The sequence below is a fragment of the Lepidochelys olivacea genome (genome assembly GCF_965140295.1).
Source record: "Lepidochelys olivacea isolate rLepOli2 genome assembly, chromosome: 9".
In the NCBI taxonomy this organism is placed as follows: Eukaryota; Metazoa; Chordata; order Testudines; family Cheloniidae; genus Lepidochelys; species Lepidochelys olivacea.
Genome location: NC_140419.1, coordinates 52,753,059 through 52,778,145, shown reverse-complemented (window position 1 = coordinate 52,778,145; position 25,087 = coordinate 52,753,059). Strand labels below are relative to the sequence as shown.

The 25,087-nt window shown below is 46.5% G+C and overlaps 1 protein-coding gene across 7 annotated transcripts in view; it reads left to right on the top strand.

Annotated features, from left to right (window-relative positions):
• Positions 1–25,087, top strand: part of EPHB1 (EPH receptor B1) — a 401,305-nt gene that overhangs the window by 306,541 nt on the left and 69,677 nt on the right. For 3 of the 7 annotated variants that reach the window (XM_084639913.1, XM_084639907.1, XM_084639909.1), the window contains exons 13-17: positions 2,695–2,844; positions 5,470–5,663; positions 6,977–7,132; positions 7,664–9,019; positions 10,489–10,586. In XM_084639913.1, the coding sequence (XP_084496039.1) occupies positions 2,695–2,844; positions 5,470–5,663; positions 6,977–7,132; positions 7,664–7,772 (609 nt within the window). In that variant the 3' untranslated portion in view covers positions 7,773–9,019; positions 10,489–10,586. The remainder of the gene's footprint in view (positions 1–2,694; positions 2,845–5,469; positions 5,664–6,976; positions 7,133–7,663; positions 9,020–10,488; positions 10,587–25,087) is intronic. The other 4 variants (XM_084639911.1, XM_084639912.1, XM_084639908.1 and 1 more) reach the window with 2 other exon arrangements.

Here is a 25,087-nt window from a genome sequence, read left to right as displayed (position 1 = left end):
GAGAGAAAAGCTTTCAAGCTACACAAAGCTCTTCTTCGGGTCTTTATGTCTTTTCATCTATATACCCTTGATGTCAATTGTTTTTTTTTTGTTTTTTTTTATAGTTTCCTCCATAAATATTGACCAGTACCTTCTCTCCTCTCCCTCTCCTATCCCTCCCCTTTGGGCACATTGACTTGTCCTCAGTAGCAGCAGTAGCAAGGGGGTGTTTCTGAAGAACACTTGTAAAAGTGGTTGGGGGATTTGGTATTGTATTTTGGGTGGGCATTAGATTTTCCTTCAGACCATCTTTTGCCAGCTTCCCCTGCAGATCCTTATTTGGGCACCCAGCTGCAGCATCTTCATCCCCTTGAGGGCCACCTTAAAATGACAGAGAGGTCAAAGGAGTGGAGTAGCATTGCCATCTACTGGGGGCTATAGACAGTGATGAGGTGCCTAAATCTTAACATCCGGTTCCCTCCTCACCCGACGAGGGAGTCGTTACCCACCCCAACCCCCCAGGACTCCTGCCCCATCCAACCCCCCGTGTTCCTTGATACCCCCCTGGGACCCCAGCCCCATTCTCCCCCCCTCCTGCCCCCTGAATGCCCCCAGAACTGGGCAGGAGGGTCTTGTGGGCCACCGTAGTGGGTGTCCACCCCACCCCTAAGAGCCAGAGGGACCTGCCAGGGGGTGAGGTGGGGAGTCCCAGCAGTGCTTACCTGGGGCAGCTCCGGCAGATCCCTCTGGCTCCTAGGGGCGGGGTAGCGTAGCTAGGGGGAGCAGGGGGAGTGGCCGCTCCCCCCACTGATCACATCAAAAGTGGCACCTTAGGCGCCGAGTCCCTGGGTGCTCCGGGGCTGGAGCACCCACGGGGAAAATTTGGTGGGTGCAGAGACCCCACCGGCAGCTCCCCACCCCGCGCCCGGCCCCAGCTCACCTCCGCTCCGCCTCCGCCTCCTCCCCTGAACGAGCCACCCCGCTCTGCTTCTCCGTCCCCCGCCCCCAGCTTCCCGCGAATCAGCTATTCGGTGGGAAGCCTGGGAGGGCTGAGAAGCAAGCAGCGGCTTCACACTCAGGCCCAGGGTGGCAGAGATGAGCTGGGGCGGGGAGCAGTTCCCCTGCGCGTATCCTGGGTTACCTGCTGCTGCGCAAATGGCCCTCCTTGTGCCCCCCCCCCGCCCCAGCTCAGCTCCGCCATCCTGGGCCTGAGCGCGAAGCTGCTGCTTGCTTCTCAGCCCACCCCGGCTTCCCGCACGAACAGCTGATTCGCGGGAAGCCGGGGGCAGGGGCAGAGAAGCAGAGTGGGGCGGCGCGTTCAGGGGAGGAGGCGGAGGGGAGGTGAGCTGGGGCGGGGAGCTGCTGATGGGTGCGCTGCACCCACCAAATTTTCCTCTTGGGTGCTCCAGCCCCGGAGCACCCAGGGAGTCGGCGCCTAAGGCACCACTTTTGGCCGGTTGTTAAATTTAGAAGCCCTTTTAGAACCGGTTGTCCCCCATGGAACAACCGGTTCTAAAAGGGCTTCTAAATTTAACAACTGGTTCCAGCGAACCGGTGTGAACCCGCTCCAGCTCACCACTGGCTATAGACAGATCCAGGAGGTGGAATTGGTTGCTGGGGTTCAGGCATGTAGATTAATGTCGTCGTGATCAGGGCTTTGCCTTGTAGTGAAACTTAGGGTATCAATAAATGGCAATCTGTTTTGTGTTGCTGAATGCAAGATAGGTAGCTAGCCATTATTTAATGAAGGAGGAGGTCCCAGCTTTGCATAGCTGAGACCCGGCTGGGTGTTGCTTCTGGACCATTGCTGCTGAAGGTCTCTTCAGCTGGGTATATTCATCAGCATTAGGGAAAGGGGGAGGTGCTCCATCTGTGCTTTTATCATCTAAACTTAGGTCCAGGTGGTCTCCCACCCCAATGCTAGCTCTACTAGATAGTAGGTAAGATGCTATGTGCAGTGCCCTTGAGCTCCTGATTCAAGGTAATGTAATGTAATAGGGCTCCATTTTGGGTCCATTTGGAAGCTGAGGTTGGTGCTCAATGGTGTGGCATGCTTACAGAGCAGGATGTCGTGTGGCGAGCGCATTACAGTAGTGCTTCAAGGCTTGCCATGGCTCCCATTTAGGAGCGTTGGGTTTGACCTATAATGTCCTCAGTGGTTTGGGACAGGGTGATTTCAGAGACTGCCTCTCTCCCTGTTGCCCTACTTCCACAGCCGCAGCAAGTGGAGGCTCCCAAGCTGTGGTTTTCCTTGCTCTATATGAGAGGGAGCTGGTGGCAGGTGAAAAGCCCTTCTACTCTGGAATGTTTTCCCTGCTCAGGTCCACCAGAGGCTGGATATGTTAGCTATGTGGACACGTTACAAAGCTCATCTGTTGTCTCGGGTTTTTGACTTATGGGCAGGGGTAAAGGGTCAATAGCAGTGACATGGGGTTATGATTTTTGTTGATCTGTTTTGGATGCAGAATTTTTAATTCTCAATACATCTGGTTGGGCAAATTGTTTGTTTGTGTTGTTTTGTTTTGTTGAGATATTTTGATTCCTCTTCTATTCTGTACATTTCATTATTGTGCAGCACCTAGAGATGTGAACAGTTGCTTAGTAAACTGAGGGAAAAGGCTGGCAATAAGTCTGGGTAATTCCTAAGTAATTTTGTCCCAAGGAGTGATAGACAGTCCAGGCAAAACAGTTGAACTGCTTGTCCTTCTTCTCCAGGGTGGGAAGATCCCGGTGAGGTGGACAGCCCCTGAGGCCATCGCCTACCGCAAGTTCACCTCCGCCAGTGATGTCTGGAGTTACGGCATTGTCATGTGGGAAGTGATGTCCTTCGGAGAGAGGCCGTACTGGGACATGTCCAACCAAGATGTGAGTGTTCTGGGCACTATCTCTGTGTGTGGATCAGTCTCCACGGGGAAGAACCAGGTGATGCTATTCTACTCCCCACCCCACCCAGCCTCTCCCAGCAGGAATCACTGCAAAGAACGGTGTAGGAATCCTGACAGCCACTACACTCCAAGACTGTTCCAGCAGAAGTCACCATGGGAATAGGATAGCTGTATATCATGAAAAACTAGGAGTCTCTTGGTTTCCAGGGTCTCCTGGGGTGGGTTTCACACAGATGGGGGAGTGTGTGTCTAAACTCCTTTGAAATTTGAGCTGGTCAGCAGCAACCCCTTGTGATATCAAAGACTTCTGCTTCCACTGAGATTCCGGAGAGACACAAGGGGCATGAAGAGAACAGGCTATTCCTCCCAGTACTGGCCTGCTGCCCCTCTTCAGCCTCAGTGCTCAGTGCCCCAACCCGACAGGCTGTGTGAGAAGGAAAGCAGGGGGTACAGGAGGCTTTGTGAAAAGAGAAAGAATGGGCAGAGGGGAAGCTCAGAGGGTGCTCTGTCAGTGCCCTGCAATGGGATTTCATTATTGCAAATAAGGAAGTCAGGGCTGGGGCAGGCAGCTCAAACACAGTTATCATGGCTGCTAGCCAGCAACCCAGTCCGTTCCTCACCACAGTGAGTTTTAACAGTATCTGTCTCCTTGCAACACAGTGTATGTTAAGCCTGAGAAAGGGGGTGATGGGGAGAAAATATGGGTTGAGGGGATGGAACAGGGGCAGTGGAAGCTTCCTAACGGGGCGGGGCACCAGCCCCTGAACCGTGGCCCCACCCCTGGGCCGTTCCTTCCTCCCAAGGCTTCACCCGCACATTCCCTCTTCTCCCGGAGCCCCCGCCCTCGCACAGCCTCTTCCCCCAAAGACCCCTCTCCCCACTGTTCATCCTTACAGTTGTAAAAAATGGTGGGGCCATGGCCCCTCCATTCTGGCACCCTTGGGACAGCGGCTCAGGGGTGAAGGAGGAGAAGGAGATAGAGAGTGGGGGTGTAGGGAGGCAGAATGGGGTGATGGGAAAGTAGGGAGACAGAACAGGGTGAGTGAAAGAGAGAGAGAAGAGGAAGGCGATGTGAGAGGAAAAGAATGGGGCAAGAGGATGGGGTTAAGAGACAGGCAGAGGAGGCGAGTGGTTAAGGAGATGGAGAGGAACGAGTGGCCACATTTTCACTGCCACTGCCACTGCCTCAGCTGCCAAAACCCTCCCCAGCCAACCCTCCCCAATTTAGCTTTCCCTGCGTGTCAGAGCACTACTTGCCTGGGAGCAGGACCAGACACAGGCCTCAGTGCTTGGATTTCAGACCATCTGGATTTGGATCCGAGGCACATTTGGCACATGCACGCACTTGGCTTGCCTGGTACTGAGCCCCCCAGCTTGATACTGTTCTACTCCCCCCACACCTCCCAGCCTTTCCATTTGGGGGTGCCAGACGATGGGGAATAAGAGACTCTTCTCCCTCCCATTGTATGGCAGCCAGAGAACAGGGGTGAGGGGCTTGTTTTTCCATTCCCTCCTATATATTTGGGAAGAGAAAGACCTGGCTCCATCCCTCTCTGGGTCTTTTGGTGACACGAGGCCATGAACAGGCCCTTAGTCCTGAGTATATGGGGAGCTCACCTGGATGCACACACCACAAATATCACTTTAGATTTGGCAGCAGTCCCTCTCCAGAAGTCACTGCAGAGAGTAGTGCAGAAGCTGTCACTGTGACAGCATGCATCCGATGAAGTGAGCTGTAGCTCACGAAAGCTCATGCTCAAATAAATTGGTTAGTCTCTAAGGTGCCACAAGTACTCCTTTTCTTTTCACTGTGAAGTGTTAGCTCACAGCTACTCCAGCCCCAGCCTCTCAACCTGTGCAGCAGTGGATGGTTTTCAAGATGAAAAAGGCTGATAAATGAAAGGTTTTAAAATAGGAAATTGGGAAGAAAAACCAGTAGGCTGATAATTGGACTTCAGGAAGCCGGAAGGCCTTTGAAAATGTTCAGAGGGTTTGTAAGCCAGGGAGAGAGACTTGGTAGTTCAACTACTGTATTCCAGTTTGATCGGCAGAGATAATGAGAGTGGCTGCTCTCCACAGAGAGGGACTACAATACCCTTGACTCATCAGAGCTCAAATTAACCTCTGAGTGCCTTGGCTCCACACCGCTTTCCCACATCCACATCATTAACGGGTAGAACACCGTAGTTTGTGGCAAGGATTCTGCCTCGGAGAGAGGAGAGGGCAGTGGTGGTGAAGTGATTACTCTGCTAGGTTCCCTTCACTGACGTACTGCAGAGGCCATCTTTCCCTGAAAACCTGGCTGTTAGAACGCATAGCTCTTTGCTCTGGTATTGGGTCAGATCATCACGCTTGTAAAGCCTCTGGCGCATCACTGAAGTCAGTGGAGATACAGCCATTTATGCCAGCAGTGAATCTGACCCAGTGAATTTGGGAAGTCTTGCCTTTAGTGTGAATGTTTTGGCCAATGGAAAGGTTGATTTTTTTCCAGGGTGGGTGTTGCTTTGATGGAGGTATGGGTTGGGTTTGATTTTTGAACTTGGATGACTCTTATGAGCTTTGTTCCTTTATTTACCTGCTGGTTTCATGCTCCTTCTCCCTGCAGGTAATCAATGCAATTGAGCAAGATTACCGTCTTCCCCCTCCTATGGACTGCCCAGCTGCGCTGCACCAGCTCATGCTAGACTGCTGGCAGAAAGACCGCAATACCCGCCCTCGCTTCACTGAGATAGTCAACACCCTAGATAAAATGATCCGCAACCCGGCAAGCCTCAAAACTGTAGCGACCATCACCGCTGTGTGAGTCTCAAAGTGCCCTGATACTATATGTGCAGTGGGAAGTTCTGGGAGAGTCAATGGTTAGGTTTTGTGAACTCATCACTTAATGTTCCAAGCCATGAATGTAGGGTCATAGAGCTAGCTGAGTTGTTGATAGGCAATCAATTATTCAATTAAGTTTACTTTTCTTTTTTGTTGACAAATCATTCATGATCCAATCAAGATTTGTGCAGATGTATTCACTATAAATAGCCATCAGCCAAATACCACGATGAGCAGTTGTTGTTCATGGGTGGCCTCTTTGCTATTGATTATTCGTGGCATGTGATTGATGGTGAAAGTCACGTAGTATTGTTTCTACCCTTTAATTGGATACTGAAACTTTTTAAACAGGAGAATAACGAAAGACAAATAACGAATAGTGCCCATGCACCAAATACCCATGCAAGTAGTGGTGGCATACAAGGAATTCTCCAAACTTTCAGATATATAATGTCTGTGCATGAAAATAATCCTGAATGCTGAATAATAAAAAAAACATGAGCAAGATAGAATCAAATAGCCATGGTAGAATCAAATGGCTGTGCAGATGTTAGTGAACACTGAGTTTGTGGTATGCAGGGGTAGTATGGATAGGATAGGATAGGATGGTATAGTGACTTGCTGAAGAAGCTGTGTTCCATTACCTCATGAAAACAGACTTTTGTGCCGACGTGCCACAAACCTTCACAAATCCTGCCTCTGTCACAAGTTACCATCTCCAGGACCGCTTTTAACTCCATATAAAGACCTTGGCCTTCCAAACCGCCTGTAGAGGACCTGTCCAGACCACACTTAGAAAGAGTTGTGTTGTTAGCAGTCCACCCATCCTGCACATATTGTACAATCCAATAGCCACAGTAAGTAGGACACTATCTGCAGTGCCTTTCAGCTCAGATTCAAGGTCTCTTTGTGTTCCCGGGTATTTTGGGGTAGCAGCAAGGGGGAGGGGAGGGTATGATGGGAGAATGAGAGTTCAGGCAATGTTGGAGAGATTTAAGATTTTTGGCAGCAATCCAGAATAGATGGATTTTAGTCATATGTGTGGGGGGCTGGGATAGGTGTATTTTTAATAAGCACAAAATAAATGTACTTCTCAGCCACAGACGGGCAATGCTTCACTGATTATACAGTAGGTTATTGTTTGCTATGAATCTTATAAAGTGCTGGCAACCCAGTATGACCCCATTTCTACCTACTAGCTGGCTGGTTTCACCCTTGTTTTTGATCTACAGCGTCTGTCGGCTTGTGTTTCCAGTCCAGCTTGACCTAGGCTCCTTTCCGTTGTGTTTCAGGCCTTCTCAGCCACTGTTAGACCGCTCCATCCCAGATTTCACTGCCTTTACCTCAGTAGAAGATTGGTTAAGCGCCATTAAAATGAGCCAGTACAGAGACAACTTCCTGACTGCTGGCTTCACCTCCCTCCAGCTTGTTGCCCAGATGACCTCAGAGTAAGTGGTGCATACAGTGTACTCACCTAAACTCTTACCCAGCTCCCACTGAAGTCATTAGAAAGACTTCCATTGCCTTTGCGGGAGGAAGATCTGGCTCCTAAAGATTGACTTTCTCTGGAGATTGCCAGTGCTTCTTGGTTGAGACAGGGTCAGAAGTAATATGAGAATTGCCTTTCTCGTAGTAGTTTACTATTTTCTCTTCCAGGAAAAAAAACACTAGGGAATGGAAAAAATAAATAACCTCAAATCAACCAACTTTTTTGAACTTCAGATAGGTTTGGTTTGAGTTTGGGGCAAACATTCAGGCTGGTTTTTGGTCTGTCCAATATATGATTGCTTATGAGTCTGCGAATACAGGTCCATTGTTTTAGATTTAGAGATAGGACACCTTTTATTTTGCTTTTCTCTCCTATCTCATCAGTGACACTAAAGAACAAAATGAGGTGTTTCTGGGACGAACACCCTGAAACACATTAAAGAGTGTAAAATTAAAACATCTAAACTGAACTACCTGTTGTTTTTTTACAGAGATCTCCTGAGAATAGGGGTGACTTTGGCCGGACACCAGAAGAAGATTCTGAATAGTGTCCAGTCTATGAGAGTACAGATGAGTCAGTCTCCAACCTCGATGGCATGACGTCTCTCATTTTATGGGGATGGGAAAGGGAGGGGAAACAATGAAGGGTCCGAGGTGGGATGGGAGGAACAGACTGACAAAGCAGTGAAAAATGTGGAAAGGTTGAATTATCGTCTAAGAACTGTAGCAGCTGCAGACAAAGAACACATGGGACTTGTTTCTAACCGGCAGCTTCCGTTTCTTGCTAACAGAAGCACACTTACCAATGCCAGGGGAAACAGCATATAAATAAATATAAATATGTACAAATCATATATTTAAAAGACAATGAAGACAAACCAATGTGTGTTGGGAAAAAAATAGACTCCAATCCCACCACCAGTGAGCAGTAGTCAAAACTGATAAGAAACAATGGGCCAGTGGGGTGGGGAGAGGTGCAAGAACTGAGTTTCCAACCCAGAGAAACCATCTTCAGCAACGACATTCCTTTTCTTTTCTTCTTTTGCTCCCCTCCCTGACCTCTCTCCCACACCCCATTCTCTTTCTACTCATGATCTATGTGGAAGTGTCTTCAAAAGTCTCCACAGCTACCTACTGTAATATCAAGATGTTGTTCTGTCAAGTACCAAAGGACTTCACTGACCACTGCATGGGGGATCCAAATCAATCCAGTTAATGTCTTCATATTGAAGAAGAGATGTACCTTCAATAGAAAACCTTGTTTTTCTTTTGCTTGCATTTTTTTGCAAAAAGGAAAAAAAAACATAATGGAAAAAGAAAAAGGTGTTCCCGTGTGCGCGCATGCGCATTTGTGTGTGTACTTTGTCAACTTACTGTGGATTCACTGCTTCTCCATAACAGAGAAAACAAACCAACCCAAGTAGAATGGATGGTAAATTCATAACATCCAGCGGAACTGGTGGTGTGGGGGAAGGGAGAAGTGATTGGCTTTGCTTTCTGTCTGGATCAATTGTACCTGGAATGTTTAATGAGAAATAAGAGAAAAATAAAGCAAACCCAACTCTCAATGTTTTGCAAACCTGGAGGAAGAAGCAAAGGAACAGTCAGGTTGGATACTGCACGGGTTTCATATGGGATTATTATGAGATGCACAGTGTTTGTTACGGGATTGTTGACTGCAGAGGCAACAGGAAAAGAAGACAGACAGACACTCTGGAAAATAGACTGGTTAGTCCTCCAGCATCTCCATGATCTGCAGAAGATGGCTATGGAGAACTTTTTTTCCCATCGTGTGAACCTAAGGATTTTGCTATTAAATTACTGACTTAGGTTTCATGGCTTCAGAGGTAGGTCCATATGTTTTGCGTGCCTCTGTGTCCATCCATCCTTCCCTATTGTATCTCTTTGCTCACTTCACTGAGGCATCTTCCATTGAATGTTTTCCAGTGTTTGATCTGTTGTTCATCTGTCAGTCTCTTTGCTAATTTGCTAATCTGTCTAGTTAAAATTACTAGAAGCATGTCAGTGTTTACATAAGATGTTGCAAGAGTGGACAGTCTAGCCTCTCGCTGGAATATGTAAAGAGTTTATAAAAAGAATGAACTCTTAGTAAGGGTTTTACTTAGCTCATTCTGTGTGAGTTATCATGCTCCATCACCACATTCTTACAGAAATCACAGTTGTCAACAAAGTGTACCCATGGCATAGGGAATAGATATCATGGCCCGCTGTTCCAAACACAGGGGTCTGAAGGAGCCTGCCTAGCTTCCGACCAGAATTAGCTGAGTTGCTGCCAAGCCTGGCATATGAGTGCGTAACATTAATCTCCTTAAGGAATTTCAGTGGATCAGTATCCTACATCTATGATTTGGTGGCTCACTAGCTCGCATCCATCATTGTGACCATGCAGAGATGTGATGGTCCAGGAAAAAAACAAAAACTTTTGGAAAAAACAGGTTTTTTTCCATTTTTTTCTGAGACCCAGTATGGAAAAATTAACCATTTGGGGAAACATTTAAAAGAAACTGTTATATGAAATATTTTCTCTCAGAATGTATAGTGAAAGAAGAAGGAAAGAAGGAAAAACTTGAGCTGTGCTAGCATTTCCAAGAATACATTAGTAACTGTTTAAGTTATACCGGTTCATAGGATGGCTAGGTTTGTCTACAATTACAGCACTTACTGTATATATAATGATAATAATTGTTAAAGAGTATAGTAACTCTGCCACCAGAAAGTTTGATATGTACCTGAATTTACTGTTGGTCCTTAATATTCTGCTCTGTTAATTACATTATAGGGACATTCATTTTCCAAGCTTTTTCTCTAGAAACATGAGTTTCTTCTGTTCCTGCATGATAATGTCAGGTTAGGTCTATATATGTACTATGTCTGAGCCCAAAGGATATAACCTCCCACTATGTTTATAATAGTATTAATGTTTTCTATTTTCAACTTTTTATTGTTTTTCTTATTTGCCAACAGGCAAAAAAAATACACCTAAGTACCTTAGCGTGCAGTTGCAGCTCCCTCCCTAATACTAGGTGTATTTGTCATTATTCTCTGAATCAAAACTAAAGAATTTATACTTAGCTCATAAAGATACCAACAGTACTTTTTATGTGCTAACTAAATTATACACATTACATTTCTCATTCTTAAAGAAGCAAATAAAGTTTCATTTTGATAAGCATGTAACTACTGCAGATATTTCAATTTTCCACAAATTTTTGGGGCGGGGGGTTGTTTCTGGAGGAAAAAGAGCAGAAACAAAGGTGTTTGTTCTCTACTTTCAAAATTTCTGGAAATTTTACAGCTCTGCGCTCTTCCACATCTTGCAGAGATGCACTTATACAGCCGTACACCGCTGGAGCTGACCTTCAGTCTGGATGTAATATTGGAGGTGGAGTAAAGGTAGTTCTATTACTGGACATATATTCTAAGCAAAAACATTCTGCCTGGTGGCCTGTAATTCTCCTCTGTACTTTTTCAGGGGCACCAGATGTCTTCTTGCCCCATGTTGCAGTTTCAGATGGGCCATCTCCTGTGATCACTGCACCCCCTAATCCCTTGAAAGGTTTTCTATGGGGCATGTGATTGGCTGCCCAGCATCCTGAAACAGTGAGACAAGTATATTCCTGTTCACACCAGCACGCTGGGTGATGGGACCTAGAGACACATCAGAAGTATTTGCACTATCATTAGGACACATGGCCTTCTGGTTCATCCCTTTCCTCCAGAGCTGAATGCACGAGTAGTGGGAGTTATCCTTAGTTACTACCCTACTATTCCAAGATGGGATTGTGGGTAGCTTCCTATATCAAAGAACACCTCTTCCTGGATTGGGAGGGCTGTGGCCGCTCAGAGTTGTGAGATGGGAGAGCTGACATCTATCACTTCCTAAAAAGTTGTGCAGAGGGGAGAACAGGATACTCAACATGCAAGGGCAAAGACAAAGGAGTTGTAGGCCTCCCCGCAGATTTCAGCGGGAAAGTGGTCCCTGGTACCTGTATATTCTTTACATCAGCAGTTTTTGCTTGAGTTAGGAAAATGTCACAAAGCTTGAATGAGGAATAGATATTAACAAATGCAAAAATGATCTTGTTTCAACTCGTAGAGTTTCCCTCAGAGAAACAGACAAAGAAAAACTCCCCTTGTCTGACAGCAGAAGGGACTATTCCAAGGCCTGTCTGATAGCCAATCATTAATACCGTTTGGAATACTCACCTCCGAAATCTGTATTCAAGCATGTTGTCACACCAAATACGACATGCATATGAAACATGCATTCTGCATACTAATACACTGTGTCACTACATTTCTATTCACAATTGATAAGGGATCTTTTGTGTTTTTATTATTTCTTTCGTAGAAGAAAACTAAAGGTATAAAGCAGCATGACAATGAGACAGACTAAATAAAAAACACTACATTTATGACTACCCTGCTGATGCTTATTATACAGGGTGGGAATGCTCCTGATCGGAAGCTGTCCCTTTAGTCTTGCTTTGTATAGTGTCTGTGGTTTATATGCAGTGCAGAACAGAACTGAACAACAACCCTTCTTAATGTGAAATCAATAGGTCCAGTTCTGCCCATTGAAGTCCATGGGCTCTGTACCCATCCGGCTGAGAATAAAATTGGCCCTTCTGCTTCCAAAGTAATTTAGTTGTTCTAGGAAGCTACATTATGCTGTTTAACTCTACCGGATTATTTCCCCACCTTTGTTCCCCTCCCCACCTCTCATATTCTCTGTCACTGCAGGCAAAACCTGTGTTCCTGGTCTTGACCACTTACTGAGCTCTGGCAGTGCTAAAAGCTATAAAAGCATAAAGGAAAACAAGGGTCAAGCTCTTCCAAAATGTCTCCTCACTGAGATTTCTTAAATCACCTACATAAATTTAGGTGATTTTCCAAAGTGCTGTGCACCCAGCGGCTTGCACTGGGGCCATAAATTCCCAGCTGTAAAGATTGGTTACCCAGGGTCCATTAACCATCATCCAATTGTTTAAGTTAACTCTCTGGCCTAGTGGCTAGAGCTCTGTATTGGGACTCAGGAGACATGGGTGCTATTTCTGGCTCTGCCACTGGCCTGCCAGGTGACCTTGGACACGTCACTTCCCCCCTCTGTGCCTCAGTTTCCCCATCTGAACAATGGGGATAATGACACTGACCTACTTTATAAAGCACTTTGAGATAGACTGATGAAAAGTGCTAGATATGATGACTTAGAGTTTTGTTCTCTCCTTTTTCCAATGGAATGGACCCTGGTCCCCCTCTGTCTCTTCCAACTTGAGTAGACCAGGGAGTAGGCATGGGCAATGTTCCTGATTTCCACAATAGGAAAGTGTTAAATTGCAGGTGTAAGTGTGGGAAATAAGCATATCTGGTCACAAGGAGCTTCAGTCCTGCCATTTGTGGAGAGTGGGATAGTTCGTCTGTGAACAATGCTACATTTATATAGCTTTGTATAAGAGCAGCTAATAGAAGCATCCATCCAAAGCTCTGGGTGCCCTTTTTCAAGGCTGGGAATTTACAGTACTAAGAAAGTCACAGGAGACTGTTTAAACCCACTGCAATATTCTGCACAATCCTGATCAGACCTGCTTCCGAAACTACATATCATGATACCATGCCAGTAATTAACCCCATCCAGTTCTCCCCCATCCTCTCCCCAGAAGCCTGAGAAGAAAGGCAAGCTTTGCGGTGTGTCCAGAAAGTGAACAGATCTGACCCCAGCAGGTCCAAGGCAGGTAGCATGCCCCAGTTGAGGGCAATGTTCCCTCTAATTTTTGACAGGCCATGTGCACAAAAAGTTTCTTCTGTGCAAATTTTTGTGCGCACGGTGTTTCACCATGTGCGCGGGGCTTAGGATCTGTGTGTGCGCGCACACATGCACAGCTTAGAGGGAACAGTGATTGAGGGGTTCTCTCAGAGAATGCCTTCCTCTTTTCCATATGGAGGGAGCTGCTGCTTGAGCTCATCCACTGATGTCAGCTGTTGTGCGGCAGCATCATGAAAGAGGCAACCAGCTTCCAAACCTCTTAGGCCTCTAACAGGCAAAACCAACAGCCTAAACTCCACCCAGCTGTCCATGGTGCACCTGCTACATGCTCCCAACAAAAAACTCCACTTAATACGAGTGCTGTTATGTTCTGGATGAGTTTTATCTTCTGAGTGGCCTCAAGGTACATCCCCCACCCAGGACAGCACATTGCAGTATTCGAACCTTGAGGTGACAGAGGTATGGATCAGCACAGCAAGGGCCACCTGTGAACAAAAAGTGTGCACTCACCTTGCAAGGACAAATAGTAAACCTGCTCCTAGGTGCAGCTGCTACTAGAGCGTCCAGAAGTAGCCTTGAGTCTAACGAGACCTCTGAGTCACAAATATGGTTGCAAAGTGATGGCTGCATACCACCAATTAGTGGTGTTGATATAATTCTTGCCAATTCTTCTGGATGCTGCCCCCAACCCACTAATATTATCTCTGTCTTTTTCTGGACTGAGCCTCAGTCATCGAGTCCTCATCCAAATCCCAATCTCCTGCAAAGACTGGGTCATCATTTCACTGCACCGAAAGTATCAGCTATAATGGAGACATAGAGCTGGGTATAATCTGAATACTGCAGACGCTGTAGGCCAGGACTTCTTCTTAACCCTCCTGGTGGCCTTGTACACACAGTGGACAATAGTGGGTACAGAGCAGAACCCGGCTATACTCAGTATGAGAGACAGTTAAGGTGGATAAACAACTGCTCATAATTATCTTCAAGGTTCTTCTGCGTTAAAAAGTGGAAAACTGCTACAAAATGATTCTTCTCCTGCTAAGAACCTTCATCCAGTTAACAGCCTCTCATGAGCTGTCTGAAAAGCCACTGAGAGGTGTAATAAAATTCACATGGACACATTGTCTTCATCATTACTCAGGAGGAGATCATCCACCAACAAAAGCAGTGCAGTTTCTCTCCCACACCGAGGTCTAAACCCAGAATGACTAGGGTCAAAGTGATCTGAAGACTGAGAATATTCATGACCAACCTTCTCCATAGTCTTTCCCTCAAATACTGGAGATTTGGTACCAGTTTACAGGTGGTCCGGTGGTCATAAGCAAGATGATAACTTAAGTAGAGGCCTCCTTGGGAACACTTGGGATCCTACCCTCAGCATTGACGGTTGCTACTGTGTCATCACCAGTCTTTACCAGCCAGCGGGGACATGGCTCTGATACACAGGCAGTGGCCCAAAGCACCCCCCAACATTTTCGGAACTTGAGCAACACTGGCTAAACCTCAAACGGGAGTCTCTGTGCTGGTACCCTCAGGACATTGACCTAAACTGACAGATGCTGCAAATGCTGTCTGAATTCCAGCCATTTGTATTGCAGTGGAACAAGCAAACTCCTCACAAAAGCGAAAAACTTGACTAAGTTTCTAAGCAGGGGCAGCTGGGATTAATCAGGCTATCCACCATCTAAAGCAGTTCTGCTGTTTTGTGATTTTGCAGATGCTATGAGAGACTCAACGATGCCTCTCCATGTCAGAGCATAAGTATTTTAAAATTCTCGGACTGGGTCTTCTACCAGTAGCTCTCTAAGTATCTCTCTCTTGGTTAGTCTGTTGCAAGTCATCTTTAAGACTTGGTGGCCTGTGAGGTTAAAGTTACATCAGCAGCCAGGGATAAAAGATCCTTCTAATAGCCCACGATCCCATCAATAGAGTGATCAATGCTTGCCCAGAACCTGTTTCTCTAGGTTTCCTTGGGCAGGCTTTGTTCCCTCATCTTAGTGGGAGAGAAGCACCAAAGCAGGAGTCTTCCCAGACCTAAATAATGTTGGTGCATTCCATGACAAATGACTCAAAATGTTGCTCCTATGTGTATTTAAAAGCTGCTTTCTCCAAATGAATGATTAGGGGATTTATGGTAAAATGAGTGGAGCTGGTCAAAATTTTTCCTTCAGCACATTTGTTTGTACAGTTGGAAATTTTCATGAAAAAATTTAGTGGTGATAGAAATGTTCTGATTTTTCAATAGAAAAACTGAAAAAAAAAGACCTTCTCCTTCCCAAAGTTTCTGGCTTTGGTTTCTGGCTTTAAAAACCAGAAAATTTCCACAGGATTCCCTGCTCCCCAATACTTTCCAGCAAGAAATAATTAGCATTTATGTCCAGCTCTAAAGATGAATAAAATGTAATAGCCCGTTTGCAAATCTTGTGGAACATTTCCCTTAAACTCCTCAGTCTCTCTCTCAGATACACACTCTCACTCCCCCTCTCAAGAAAAAAAGTCCTACAGTGGGTTGTGCAAACTCCAGTGTGACTGAGAGGCTTTATTCCTTCTCCTTGCAAGAGTTCTTCTCTCCTGAGTTGCTCTCACCTTTGACCCCCTAGGGTTACACTCTCCACCACAGATAGCAGAGCATTCTCAGTGCAGAGCCCACGTCCCTGGAAATAGCTCCTTCCAGGAGGCTGAGTTTAATGAGCTGCCAGGCACAATGTAAGACCTGCCTGTTGAGTTAAAGCTTTGTACAAGGTTTGCTTTAGCTTAATGTTGAAGAAGTGGAGATCTTATGGAAAGGAGTGAAAGGGCAGGTTTGCTGTAGGCCTTAAAGATAGAAGCTTGGGATGTTGTTATTGTTTTTCTAAACATAAGGCACCTAGGTGCGTGGCAATAGATGTGAAGCTACATTTCTGGCTACATTCGTGAAATCATAACTACATTCTTCCCATCCCTCCGCTTTAATATGAAGCTGTCTCTCCAAGTGAAGTGTGACCTGCCCATCTTCTGTCTCGTGTCTGTTTTTCAAAGAGCAGGCCCCACATGATTCATTAGATAGAGATCAGAGATTAGAGGAGACTTGAGAATGTGAGTAGCAATGTCTCCGAGGGACCTTTGCAAAGATAAGATTGACCAGCTGTGCAAGGAGCACTATTGTATGATTTTAAATTATTTCTAGAAGCATCACCTTCAAAAGACATGACCTCCCAGGTTATCTGAAACGCCAGGCTGGGCACCGTGCTGACTTCCCAGCAGTATTGACTTGGCCAGGCTGTACTTTCAGGAATAAATCCCAGTTAGGACCAGTTGGATGGCACTTTTCTTGGGTGGAAGAGAGAGTGTGTTAATTGAGAACTCTTCTACCTCCTGAGTTGAGCCAGCATGACTGTTGACTGACCACATAAAATCTAAACAGCGGAAAGGCAACATTCACTATGAATCATCCTCAGATTTTGCCACTCCCTTCTAAGAAGAATTTCAGATTATAACATTGCCCCCACATTTAATTTCCTAATTCTTCCTCCCAGTTTTCTGTCTCAAAGGGTCTTTCTCCCCCATTGTCTTAACCAACAGCTCATGCCCAGGTTCACAAGAAATGGAATGTCACCACCATGTGAGATACAAGGAGTGTTCTCCTGTGAAATTCAAACACCGATGCTTCAGACTTGCATTGCTGAAAGGGTTTGGCCAGCTGGAAGAGTGACCTCCAGATTTCCAGGCCTCCATTCTAAGGCCCTGTTTCCCATACATAGGAATACATCACTCTAGAAAAGCAGCCTCTGGGTAGCCACATCCATTTTGCACTCACGGTGCCTGAAACGGGCACAAATCTGAACCATGGCTCCCTGAGTTTTCTCTCTACCTGCCGAAGGCAGCTCAGTGCTGCTCCCTCTGGAAAGCATAGTCTCCTCACTGAACAGTCTCAGGGCATGGCTACATTAGAAACTTCAAAGCGTTGCCGCGGCAGCGCTTTGAAGTGCAAGTGTGGTCACGCGCAAGCGCTGGGAGACAGCTCTCCCAGCGCTCCTGGTAATCCACCTCCACGAGGGGATTAGTTCGGAGTGCTGGGAGCAAGGCTCCCAGTGCTCAGAGCCTGTCTACACTAGCGCTTTAAAGCGCTCAGACTTGCTGTGCTCAGGGGGGCGATTTTTCACATCCCTGAGACAGCAAGTTAGAGCGCTATAAAATATAAGTGTAGACAAGCCCTAAGCCTGTCCTCACTGCAATGCCTAGTCACTTGCAACTTTACAGCCCACCTGCTCCTTTCCATGCCCTCCTCTGGCAGCAGAGGACCTAGGGAGGATGGGAAGAACAGCTAAGACCTGCCTGTAAACAAGTCCCACCCACCTGGCTGGAGTCCCAGCTAACACTGGGTGGACCCAACTCTGGTCCCCATCTCTTAGTCCTGGCAGTTGGCTCTGTCCTTTCTGGGCTGCTTATGTATCTTTCCCGGTGGGGGACCAAAAAGGAAAACAAAGATTCCAGTGTGACTGAGCATAAACCCTTCCTGGAGCCAATTCAAAAAAGAAACAGCCAGCGATACCCTCTTACTTTGGGGGTGCCTGCAGAGTGGTTTTACAGGAGTCCTTCTGGCCGGGGAGCTAAATCAGGCTCAGCTGGGAGTTCACTACATGCCTTGTAGGGCTGGGGGTCTCCAATAAGGGAGTTCCCCCTGCTGCTGCAGGAGCCCCTCCAGCTTCGTAGTCCTTCCTGCTTTGCTGACAGAAGCTTCCTCCTTTTTTAAAGGCCTCCTTCCCACCACCCACATAGGCCTCTCTACCTCTTCCCCATCAGGGCAGGGTGCACAGGCCCCATCACACTGCCCACCAGCATTATTCCTCTCCATCAAGAGCACGAAGGACTATGGAGGCCTCTCACTGGCCCCAGCAGCAAAAGAGTAATGCATCCATCTGCTTTGAAGCAGCCAAGCAACAGCTCTCCTCTGGGGAGTGGAGAACGTGGCTTTCCAGGCTTCCTGGAAATCTGCTACCACCAGCTCCACAAACTGCCTCAGAGAGGCTGCTAGAGCCCATGGTGTGGGAAGCCTCCAGCATGGCCAACCTCTCCTTTCTAGGCTGTAGGAAACAAAGGGGGATGGGCCCCACAGATACCTCCTTTCCACAGTTCCTCTATTTATTCAAGTTATTCTGCTCTCCCTTGTGGCCTTGTATGGCCCCAGCAGTGTCTGTTCTGACCCAGTGCATTCTGGTGTGTGGGAATAGGACAGTTTTGTTTCTGCCTGTGTATTTGTCCTATTTTAAGGAAGGAGGTTCCATCCCTGCACTAGGGTTGCCAATTTTGGTTGGATGTGTTCCTGGAGATGTTATCACCTGACATAATCTTTAATTAGAGATTGATCTTTAATTTCCTGGAGACTCCCAGACAATCCTGGAGGATTGGTAACCCTATCCTGCGCTCAGACTGTCCAAGGCATCTCTTTTGTCACAGAGGAGTCTTTAGAAGCTATGGTGCAGCACTGAGCCTTTTACAAGGAGAGCGTTGGTTGTGAAAGCCTTCAGCCAGGTAGCCTGTGGGACTGCCAGGTGGGCATAGCACCCCATCCATTTCTTTCCTGGACCTGTGGATTCTAGTGTAGGAGAAGATAAATGTATTGGTCAGAACCAAATTGCTCTGATTTTTGTTGGATCATTTTGCTGGCCCCTTCATGCTGCTGCTTTTGCACTTTGTTCAGCCATCAGGGCTTTCCTGGAGTCACACTAAGGCAAATGTGGACATCTCTTAGAATCATAGGGACCTCAGGAGGTCATCGAGTCCAACCCCCTGCTCAAAGCAGGACTGATCCCCAATTAAATCATCCCAACCAGGGCTTTGTCAAGCCTGACCTTAAAAACTTCTAAGAAAGGAGATTCCACCACCTCCCTAGGTAACGCATTCCAGTGTTTCACCACACTCTTAGTGAAAACGTTTTTCCTAATATCCAACCTAAACCTCCCCCACTGCAACTTGAGACCATTACTCCTTGTCCTGTCCTCTTCTACCACTGAGAATAGTCTAGAACCATCCTCTCTGGAACCACCTCTCAGGTAGTTGAAAGCAGCTATCAAATCCCCCCTCATTCTTCTCTTCCGTAGACTAAACATCCCCAGTTCCCTCAGCCTCTCCTCATAAGTCATGTGTTCCAGTCCCCTAATCATTTTTGTTGCCCTCCGCTGGACTCTTTCCAATTTTTCCACATCCTTCTTGTAGTGTGAGGCCCAAAACTGGACACAGTACTCCAGATGAGGCCTCACCAATGTCAAATAGAGGGGAACGATCAATGCCCCTACTTATACATCCCAAAATGCCATTGGCCTTCTTGGCAACAAGGGCACACTGTTGACTCATATCCAGCTTCTTGTCCACTGTAACCCCTGGGTCCTTTTCTGCAGTATTGCTGCCTAGCCATTCGGTTCCTAGTCTGTAGCAGTGCATTGGATTCTTCCGTCCTAAGTGCAGGACTCTGCACATGTCCTTTTTGAACCTCATCAGATTTCTTTTGGCCCAATCCTCCAATTTGTCTAGGTCCCTCTGTATCCTATCCCTACCCTCCAGCTTATCTACCTCTCCTCCCAGTTTAGTGTCATCTGCAAACTTGTTGAGGGTGCAATCCACACCATCCTCCAGATCATTAATGCAGATATTGAACAAAACCAGCCAGAGGACTGACCCTTGGGGCACTCCAATTGATACCGGCTGCCAACTAGACATGGATCCATTGATCACTACCCGTTGAGCCCAACAATCTAGCCAGCTTTCTATCCACCTTATAGTCCATTCATCCAGCCCATACTTCTTTAACTTGCTGGCAAGAATACTGTGGGAGACTGTGTCAAAAGCTTTGCTAAAGTCAAGGAACAACACGTCCACTGCTTTCCCTTCATCCACAGAGCCAGTTATCTCGTCATAGAAGGCAATTAGATTAGTCAAGCATGACTTGCCCTTGGTGAATCCATGCTGACTGTTCCTGATCACTTTGCTCTCCTCTAAGTGCTTCAGAATTGATTCCCTGAGGACCTGCTCCATCATTTTTCCAGGGACTGAGGTGAGGCTGACTGGCCTGTAGTTCCCAGGATCCTCCTCCTTCCCTTTTTTAAAGATGGGCACTACATTAGTCTTTTTCCAGTCGTCCGGGACTTCCCCAGATCGCCATGAGTTTTCAAAGATAATGGCCAATGGCTCCGCAATCACCTCCGCCAACTCCTTTAGCACTCTCGGATGCAACGCATCCGGCCCCATGGACTTGTGCACATCCAGCTTTTCTAAATAGTCCCGAACCACTTCTTTCTCCACAGAGGGCTGGTCACCTCCTCCCCATGCTGTGATGCCCAGGGCAGTAGTCTGGGAGCTGACCTTGTTCATGAAGACAGAGGCAAAAAAAGCATTGAGTACATTAGCTTTTTCCACATCCTGTGTCACTAGGTTGCCTCCCTCATTCAGTAAGGGGCTCATACTTTCCTTGACTTTCTTCTTGTTGCTAACATACCTGAAGAAACCCTTCTTGTTACTCTTAACATCTCTTGCTAGCTGCAACTTCAGGTGTGATTTGGTCTTCCTGATTTCACTCCTGCATGCCCAAGCAATATTTGTATACTCATCTCTGGTCATTTGTCCAATCTTCCACTTCTTGTAAGCTTCTTTTTTGTATTTAAGATCAGCAAGGATTTCACTGTTAAGCCAAGCTGGTCGCCTGCCATATTTACTATTCTTTCTACACATCGGGATGGTTTGTCCCTGTCTTCTTCCTGCCAGCTAAGAGATAGCACCTCTCCTGCTTCGTTCCAGGGCAGGGGCTGCAGCCAGAGTGGGCGCCACAGTCTGTCTTATGATCTTTTCTTGTTCCAGTTCTGATGCCTCTGGAGGGAGGGCTCTGCTCACCTGACACCCTTGGAAATGGCAACAGGCAACATTGTCACCTCTCACAGGCAGAGGAAGATCTGAGTTGGATGTGTCTGTACCTAGCTCAAATGAATTCTGAGTTGTTTGTCACCAGGCTCACTATGAGTCTGCCAAGCTGTCTCTTCCGTCCGTATTGGTCTCTCTTTGCCCAGATGCGACATTTGATTATGGTCCTTGCCATCCCAAACAATTTCTTTTAAAATGGCAGATGCCTCCAGTAACACTGAGGGATGTGCTTTTTGACAGCCAGTTTAACAATCACCATCTTTTTTGTTCTCTCTTGTGAAGCTAGGCAGCTTTGCAAGAGGGCAGCATGGCATTGTAAGAGGGCACCAGTGTACTTCCATTTTCACTCAAGCACACAAGACTTCGGCAGTTCTGCCATCAGATTTTTTTATATGTCCCACTCCAAGCCCCGAGAGGTGCTGACCACCCATTGCAGCTCCCACCGTCCTCAGGAATGGACTTGGAGAGATGGAGGTGGAGAGAGGGTGGTGCCTGGAAAGATGGACGGGGGCATAGAACTGTACCCTGGGGCTGCAAACCAGGTTGAGACAGCAGGCCAGTCCCATCCAGGCCCTCCCTATGAATTCTCCCTTCCTACTTGTGATTTGTTAAGCCCAGCACATATTACATCCCTAATTCTGAGTCTTGCTGTCTGATTGCATCACTGTTTAATTTCTTTCCCTCTCTGTTCTCCATGCCACCAAGTCTGTCCATTTCACAGGCTGGCTTTTCTCTGGCAGTGAGTCTATCTTTCACACTCCCTGTTTATTTCTTACGTCTATCTACTGATCAATCCATTTGTCTGTCTTGCCTCACTCTTTATTTTCTTTGACTGAATCAATCTTGTTCTCTCGCGCTCTCAAATCATGTCCTTTTACTCTGTGAAATGCTTTTCAATTGTCAGTTTCATTTCTACATTTCTATGGCAACCACAAAATCTCAGCCTAGCCATCATCATTTTTTTTTTTTTTGCATGTAGTGGATTTGCTGGGAACTGCGGACAGGCTGTACTTCAAGTAATTTATCTCGTAAAGCAAACAGCTGTGGGGAGGGCAGAGGGGGCAGAGCTGAAGGAGGGAGGCCATGAGAGGCTGGGTCTAGGATATGAAGAAGGCATTCAGTGACTGAAGGCTTCCTGGGGTCCCCAAGCGGATAGCTTTGTGATTGGGGTGGGGGTAGGGGTGCGAAACTTGCTGTGAGTGGCTTTGAGAGGTGCTTAAATCTCCCTTACAGCTGTAGACAGATGGTGTGGTGTTTGTTAAATGGCTGTTTACAATTCCACTGAGCAGTATAAAGCCCGCTCAAGAAGCAATTGGAGGTGTGGAAAGCTCAGATTGCTGTGACAGAGACAAGAGCACGAATATGGGGGCGGGGAGCCAGTGTGTGTATGAGAAACACACTAGACCACACTCATTGTTGAGACTGTATCATCTGAAACCTGCAGCCTCTGGAGTGGAAGATGCTCTTGCATGATGGAGATCTTTGACACAAGACTGGATGTCCTAAAACAAAACATGCCACAGGACATGGTCCTCATGGAGAAAACACTGGGTGACGTTCTCTGGCCTGTGCCATGATGCTCAGCCTAGATGATTATGTTGGTCCCTCCTGGCCTTGAAGAATGAGTCTATTTCATTGGTGCCCAACAAAGTCAAACTCAGATGTTTCCTTTTCCTCTGGAATTCACCACTCTCTTTAGAAGGTGCCATCTGTGGAAAGTCAGGGCGCATGAGTGTTAGACAGACGGCTTTCTGATAGCAATAATTAAAATGGGTTGCAGTGTAGCTGGAAGCCAAGGCAAAGTCAATCGCTCTCAGATTAGAGACAATAACAGCATTAGAAATACAGCGAGAGGACAGATTAATAGCATTATTATGTGGCTTTTTATAAATAAAGGAAATATATTTTGCACTGTTAATGACCTTCAAATTAATGGCTCTTTGAAAGCACTTATGTATATTTAATTGTAAATGTTGCTGAAAGTCAAAGCGGGGATTGCAGTGAAAGCAGCAGGAAGCCAGTTTTTAAATAAGAGCAAACTCGGATCATTATTTCTAAGCCTGTCAGCTTTGGGGAGTTTTAATGTATTCATTTTTCCCCCCAAGAGAATCATTGGTGGGGTTTTTTGCACTTTGAAGGTCTCCACTCTCTCTCTGTGGGCAATGACTCGAGATCTGTGTTGTACTTCCTGATTTTTCTTTTTGGCTTTGTGCTCATTGAGAGAGTAATCACATTTATTGATATCCAGTCTAGGAGCACAAAGGATTCGGGGACCTGACAATTCGAGGTAGTTTAGTAACTGGTGATTACCGATGTAGCATAGTGAGAGGTTTATTCTGCCACAAATAATAATGCTTACCTTGTAGGCAGCAATTTTCATCCAGAGATCTCGGCACACTCTATAAAGGAGGGTACATATAATTATCCCCTTCTACAAACAGAGTAACTGAGGCACGGAGAGGTGAAGTAAGATGCCTAAGGCCACCCAGCTGGTTGATGGCAGAGGTTAGGTCTCCTGACTCCCAACACAGTGCCCTGTCTCCTAGACCATAATCCTTCCAAGTGAAGAGAAGGTGGAGAGAACCAGAATGGCATAAAAGTAAATGTCAGAGTCCTTATTTTCTGAGAATATGTGGAATGGCTTCTCCCTAATTCCCATTAGCTTCAGTGGGAGCCGAGTTAGGCTGACACAAATACTTTGGAAAATGTCGCTCAAGATATTTAATATTTCTCTGTGGGTGCAAATAGCTTACCCCAAGGGTTCACAGGAATCCTTTTTGCATATGTGTTGTTACAAAAGCTGCCCAGACCCCACTATTACAAGGTGCATACAAATAGACTTCCCAAGAGGCCTTGGGGCAATCTGGGACATGATGATTTGGAAAAGAACCTAGTGTCTCCTACTGATTGGGATGCTGCAGGAGTATTCCAGCTGGTAGAGGCAGGGAATCTGGAGCAGAATAAGTACTCAGGCTTCATTTATGGCATTTTTTAATGAATTACCATGATCATTGTTGCTGATTTACAACTAGGATGTACTCATTTGCATTTCTTACATCTCTTGCCTCTGATCTAGAAAAGCTGCTAATAAATTTGAACCACAATATGTTCATTTAGAAGTCATTATTTTTAAACATTGAATTTGACTTTAAAAAATTCAATAGGTTTCAGCTTGAGAAATGAATTTCCAAACCCCACAATAGATTTTCAAACACTGCCAAACAAATTCCAACTCTTCATATTTCCTCCTCCTCTCCCGCCTTCATTTCTCTGTATTTGGGTTATATGTGATTAATTTATCTTTTAAAGGCTTGCCATTCTGATCAGAGTTTTAAATCTGCCTCTTGCACTTAAACCAGGTGTTCTGTATTTGCTTCTTCAAAGTTCTGATCGAGTAAGGTGATCCACAGAACGTTATTCAATTTACATGTCATAATCTGATTTAGCGGCTCTTATATCAGAGCCTGCCACAATGAATGATCTAATTATAACTTGGGAGCCTTCCAAATTGTTTTCAAAGATTTTCAAGGAGACCCTCTTGTGAAATTCAAAATAAGATTCCCCAGGATAAGAGAGAGAGAGAGAGAGAACTTAGTATTAGAAACTTCCAAAGTGATTCTGGGGAGCAGACACAGATACCCCATATTTAAATGCTTGTTGCATTCACAGAGTAACATGAGCCCATGGGGTGGATCCAGTGGATGTCCTCAGTTCTAATCTGAGAGCTGCCACTGAAATTCTGTATGACCTTAAGCAAGTCTCTCTACCTTTGTGTGGCCTGTTTGCCATCCCACCCATTGTGCATTTAGACCAAGGATCTCAAACATGCGGCCTGCGGGCTGCATACAGCCCATGGAGTTATTTCCTGTGGCCGCCAAGCTCCCCGGCCGCCTCGCCCCCTCTCCCCCCCTGAGTGTGCGGCGTTTAGCGCTTTCCAGGAGGGAGGGGGAAGGAGTGGGGAGCCGCGTGCTCAGGGGAGGAGGCAGAGAAGAGGCAGGCAGGGGCAGGGATTTGGGAAGGGGTTGGAATAGGGGCAGGGAGGGGGCAGAGTTGGGGTGGGACTTTGGAGAAGGGGTTGGAATGGGGGCAGAGAAGGGGTGGGAAGAGGTGGGGCAGGGGTGGGGCCTCATGGAAGGGGTGGAGTGGGGGCAGTGGGGAGCGGCTTTTGTATCTTTATATGAAAAGGTGTCAGTGATGCGGTCCTCGGGCCAATGTACTAGTCCTCATGTGGCCCTCG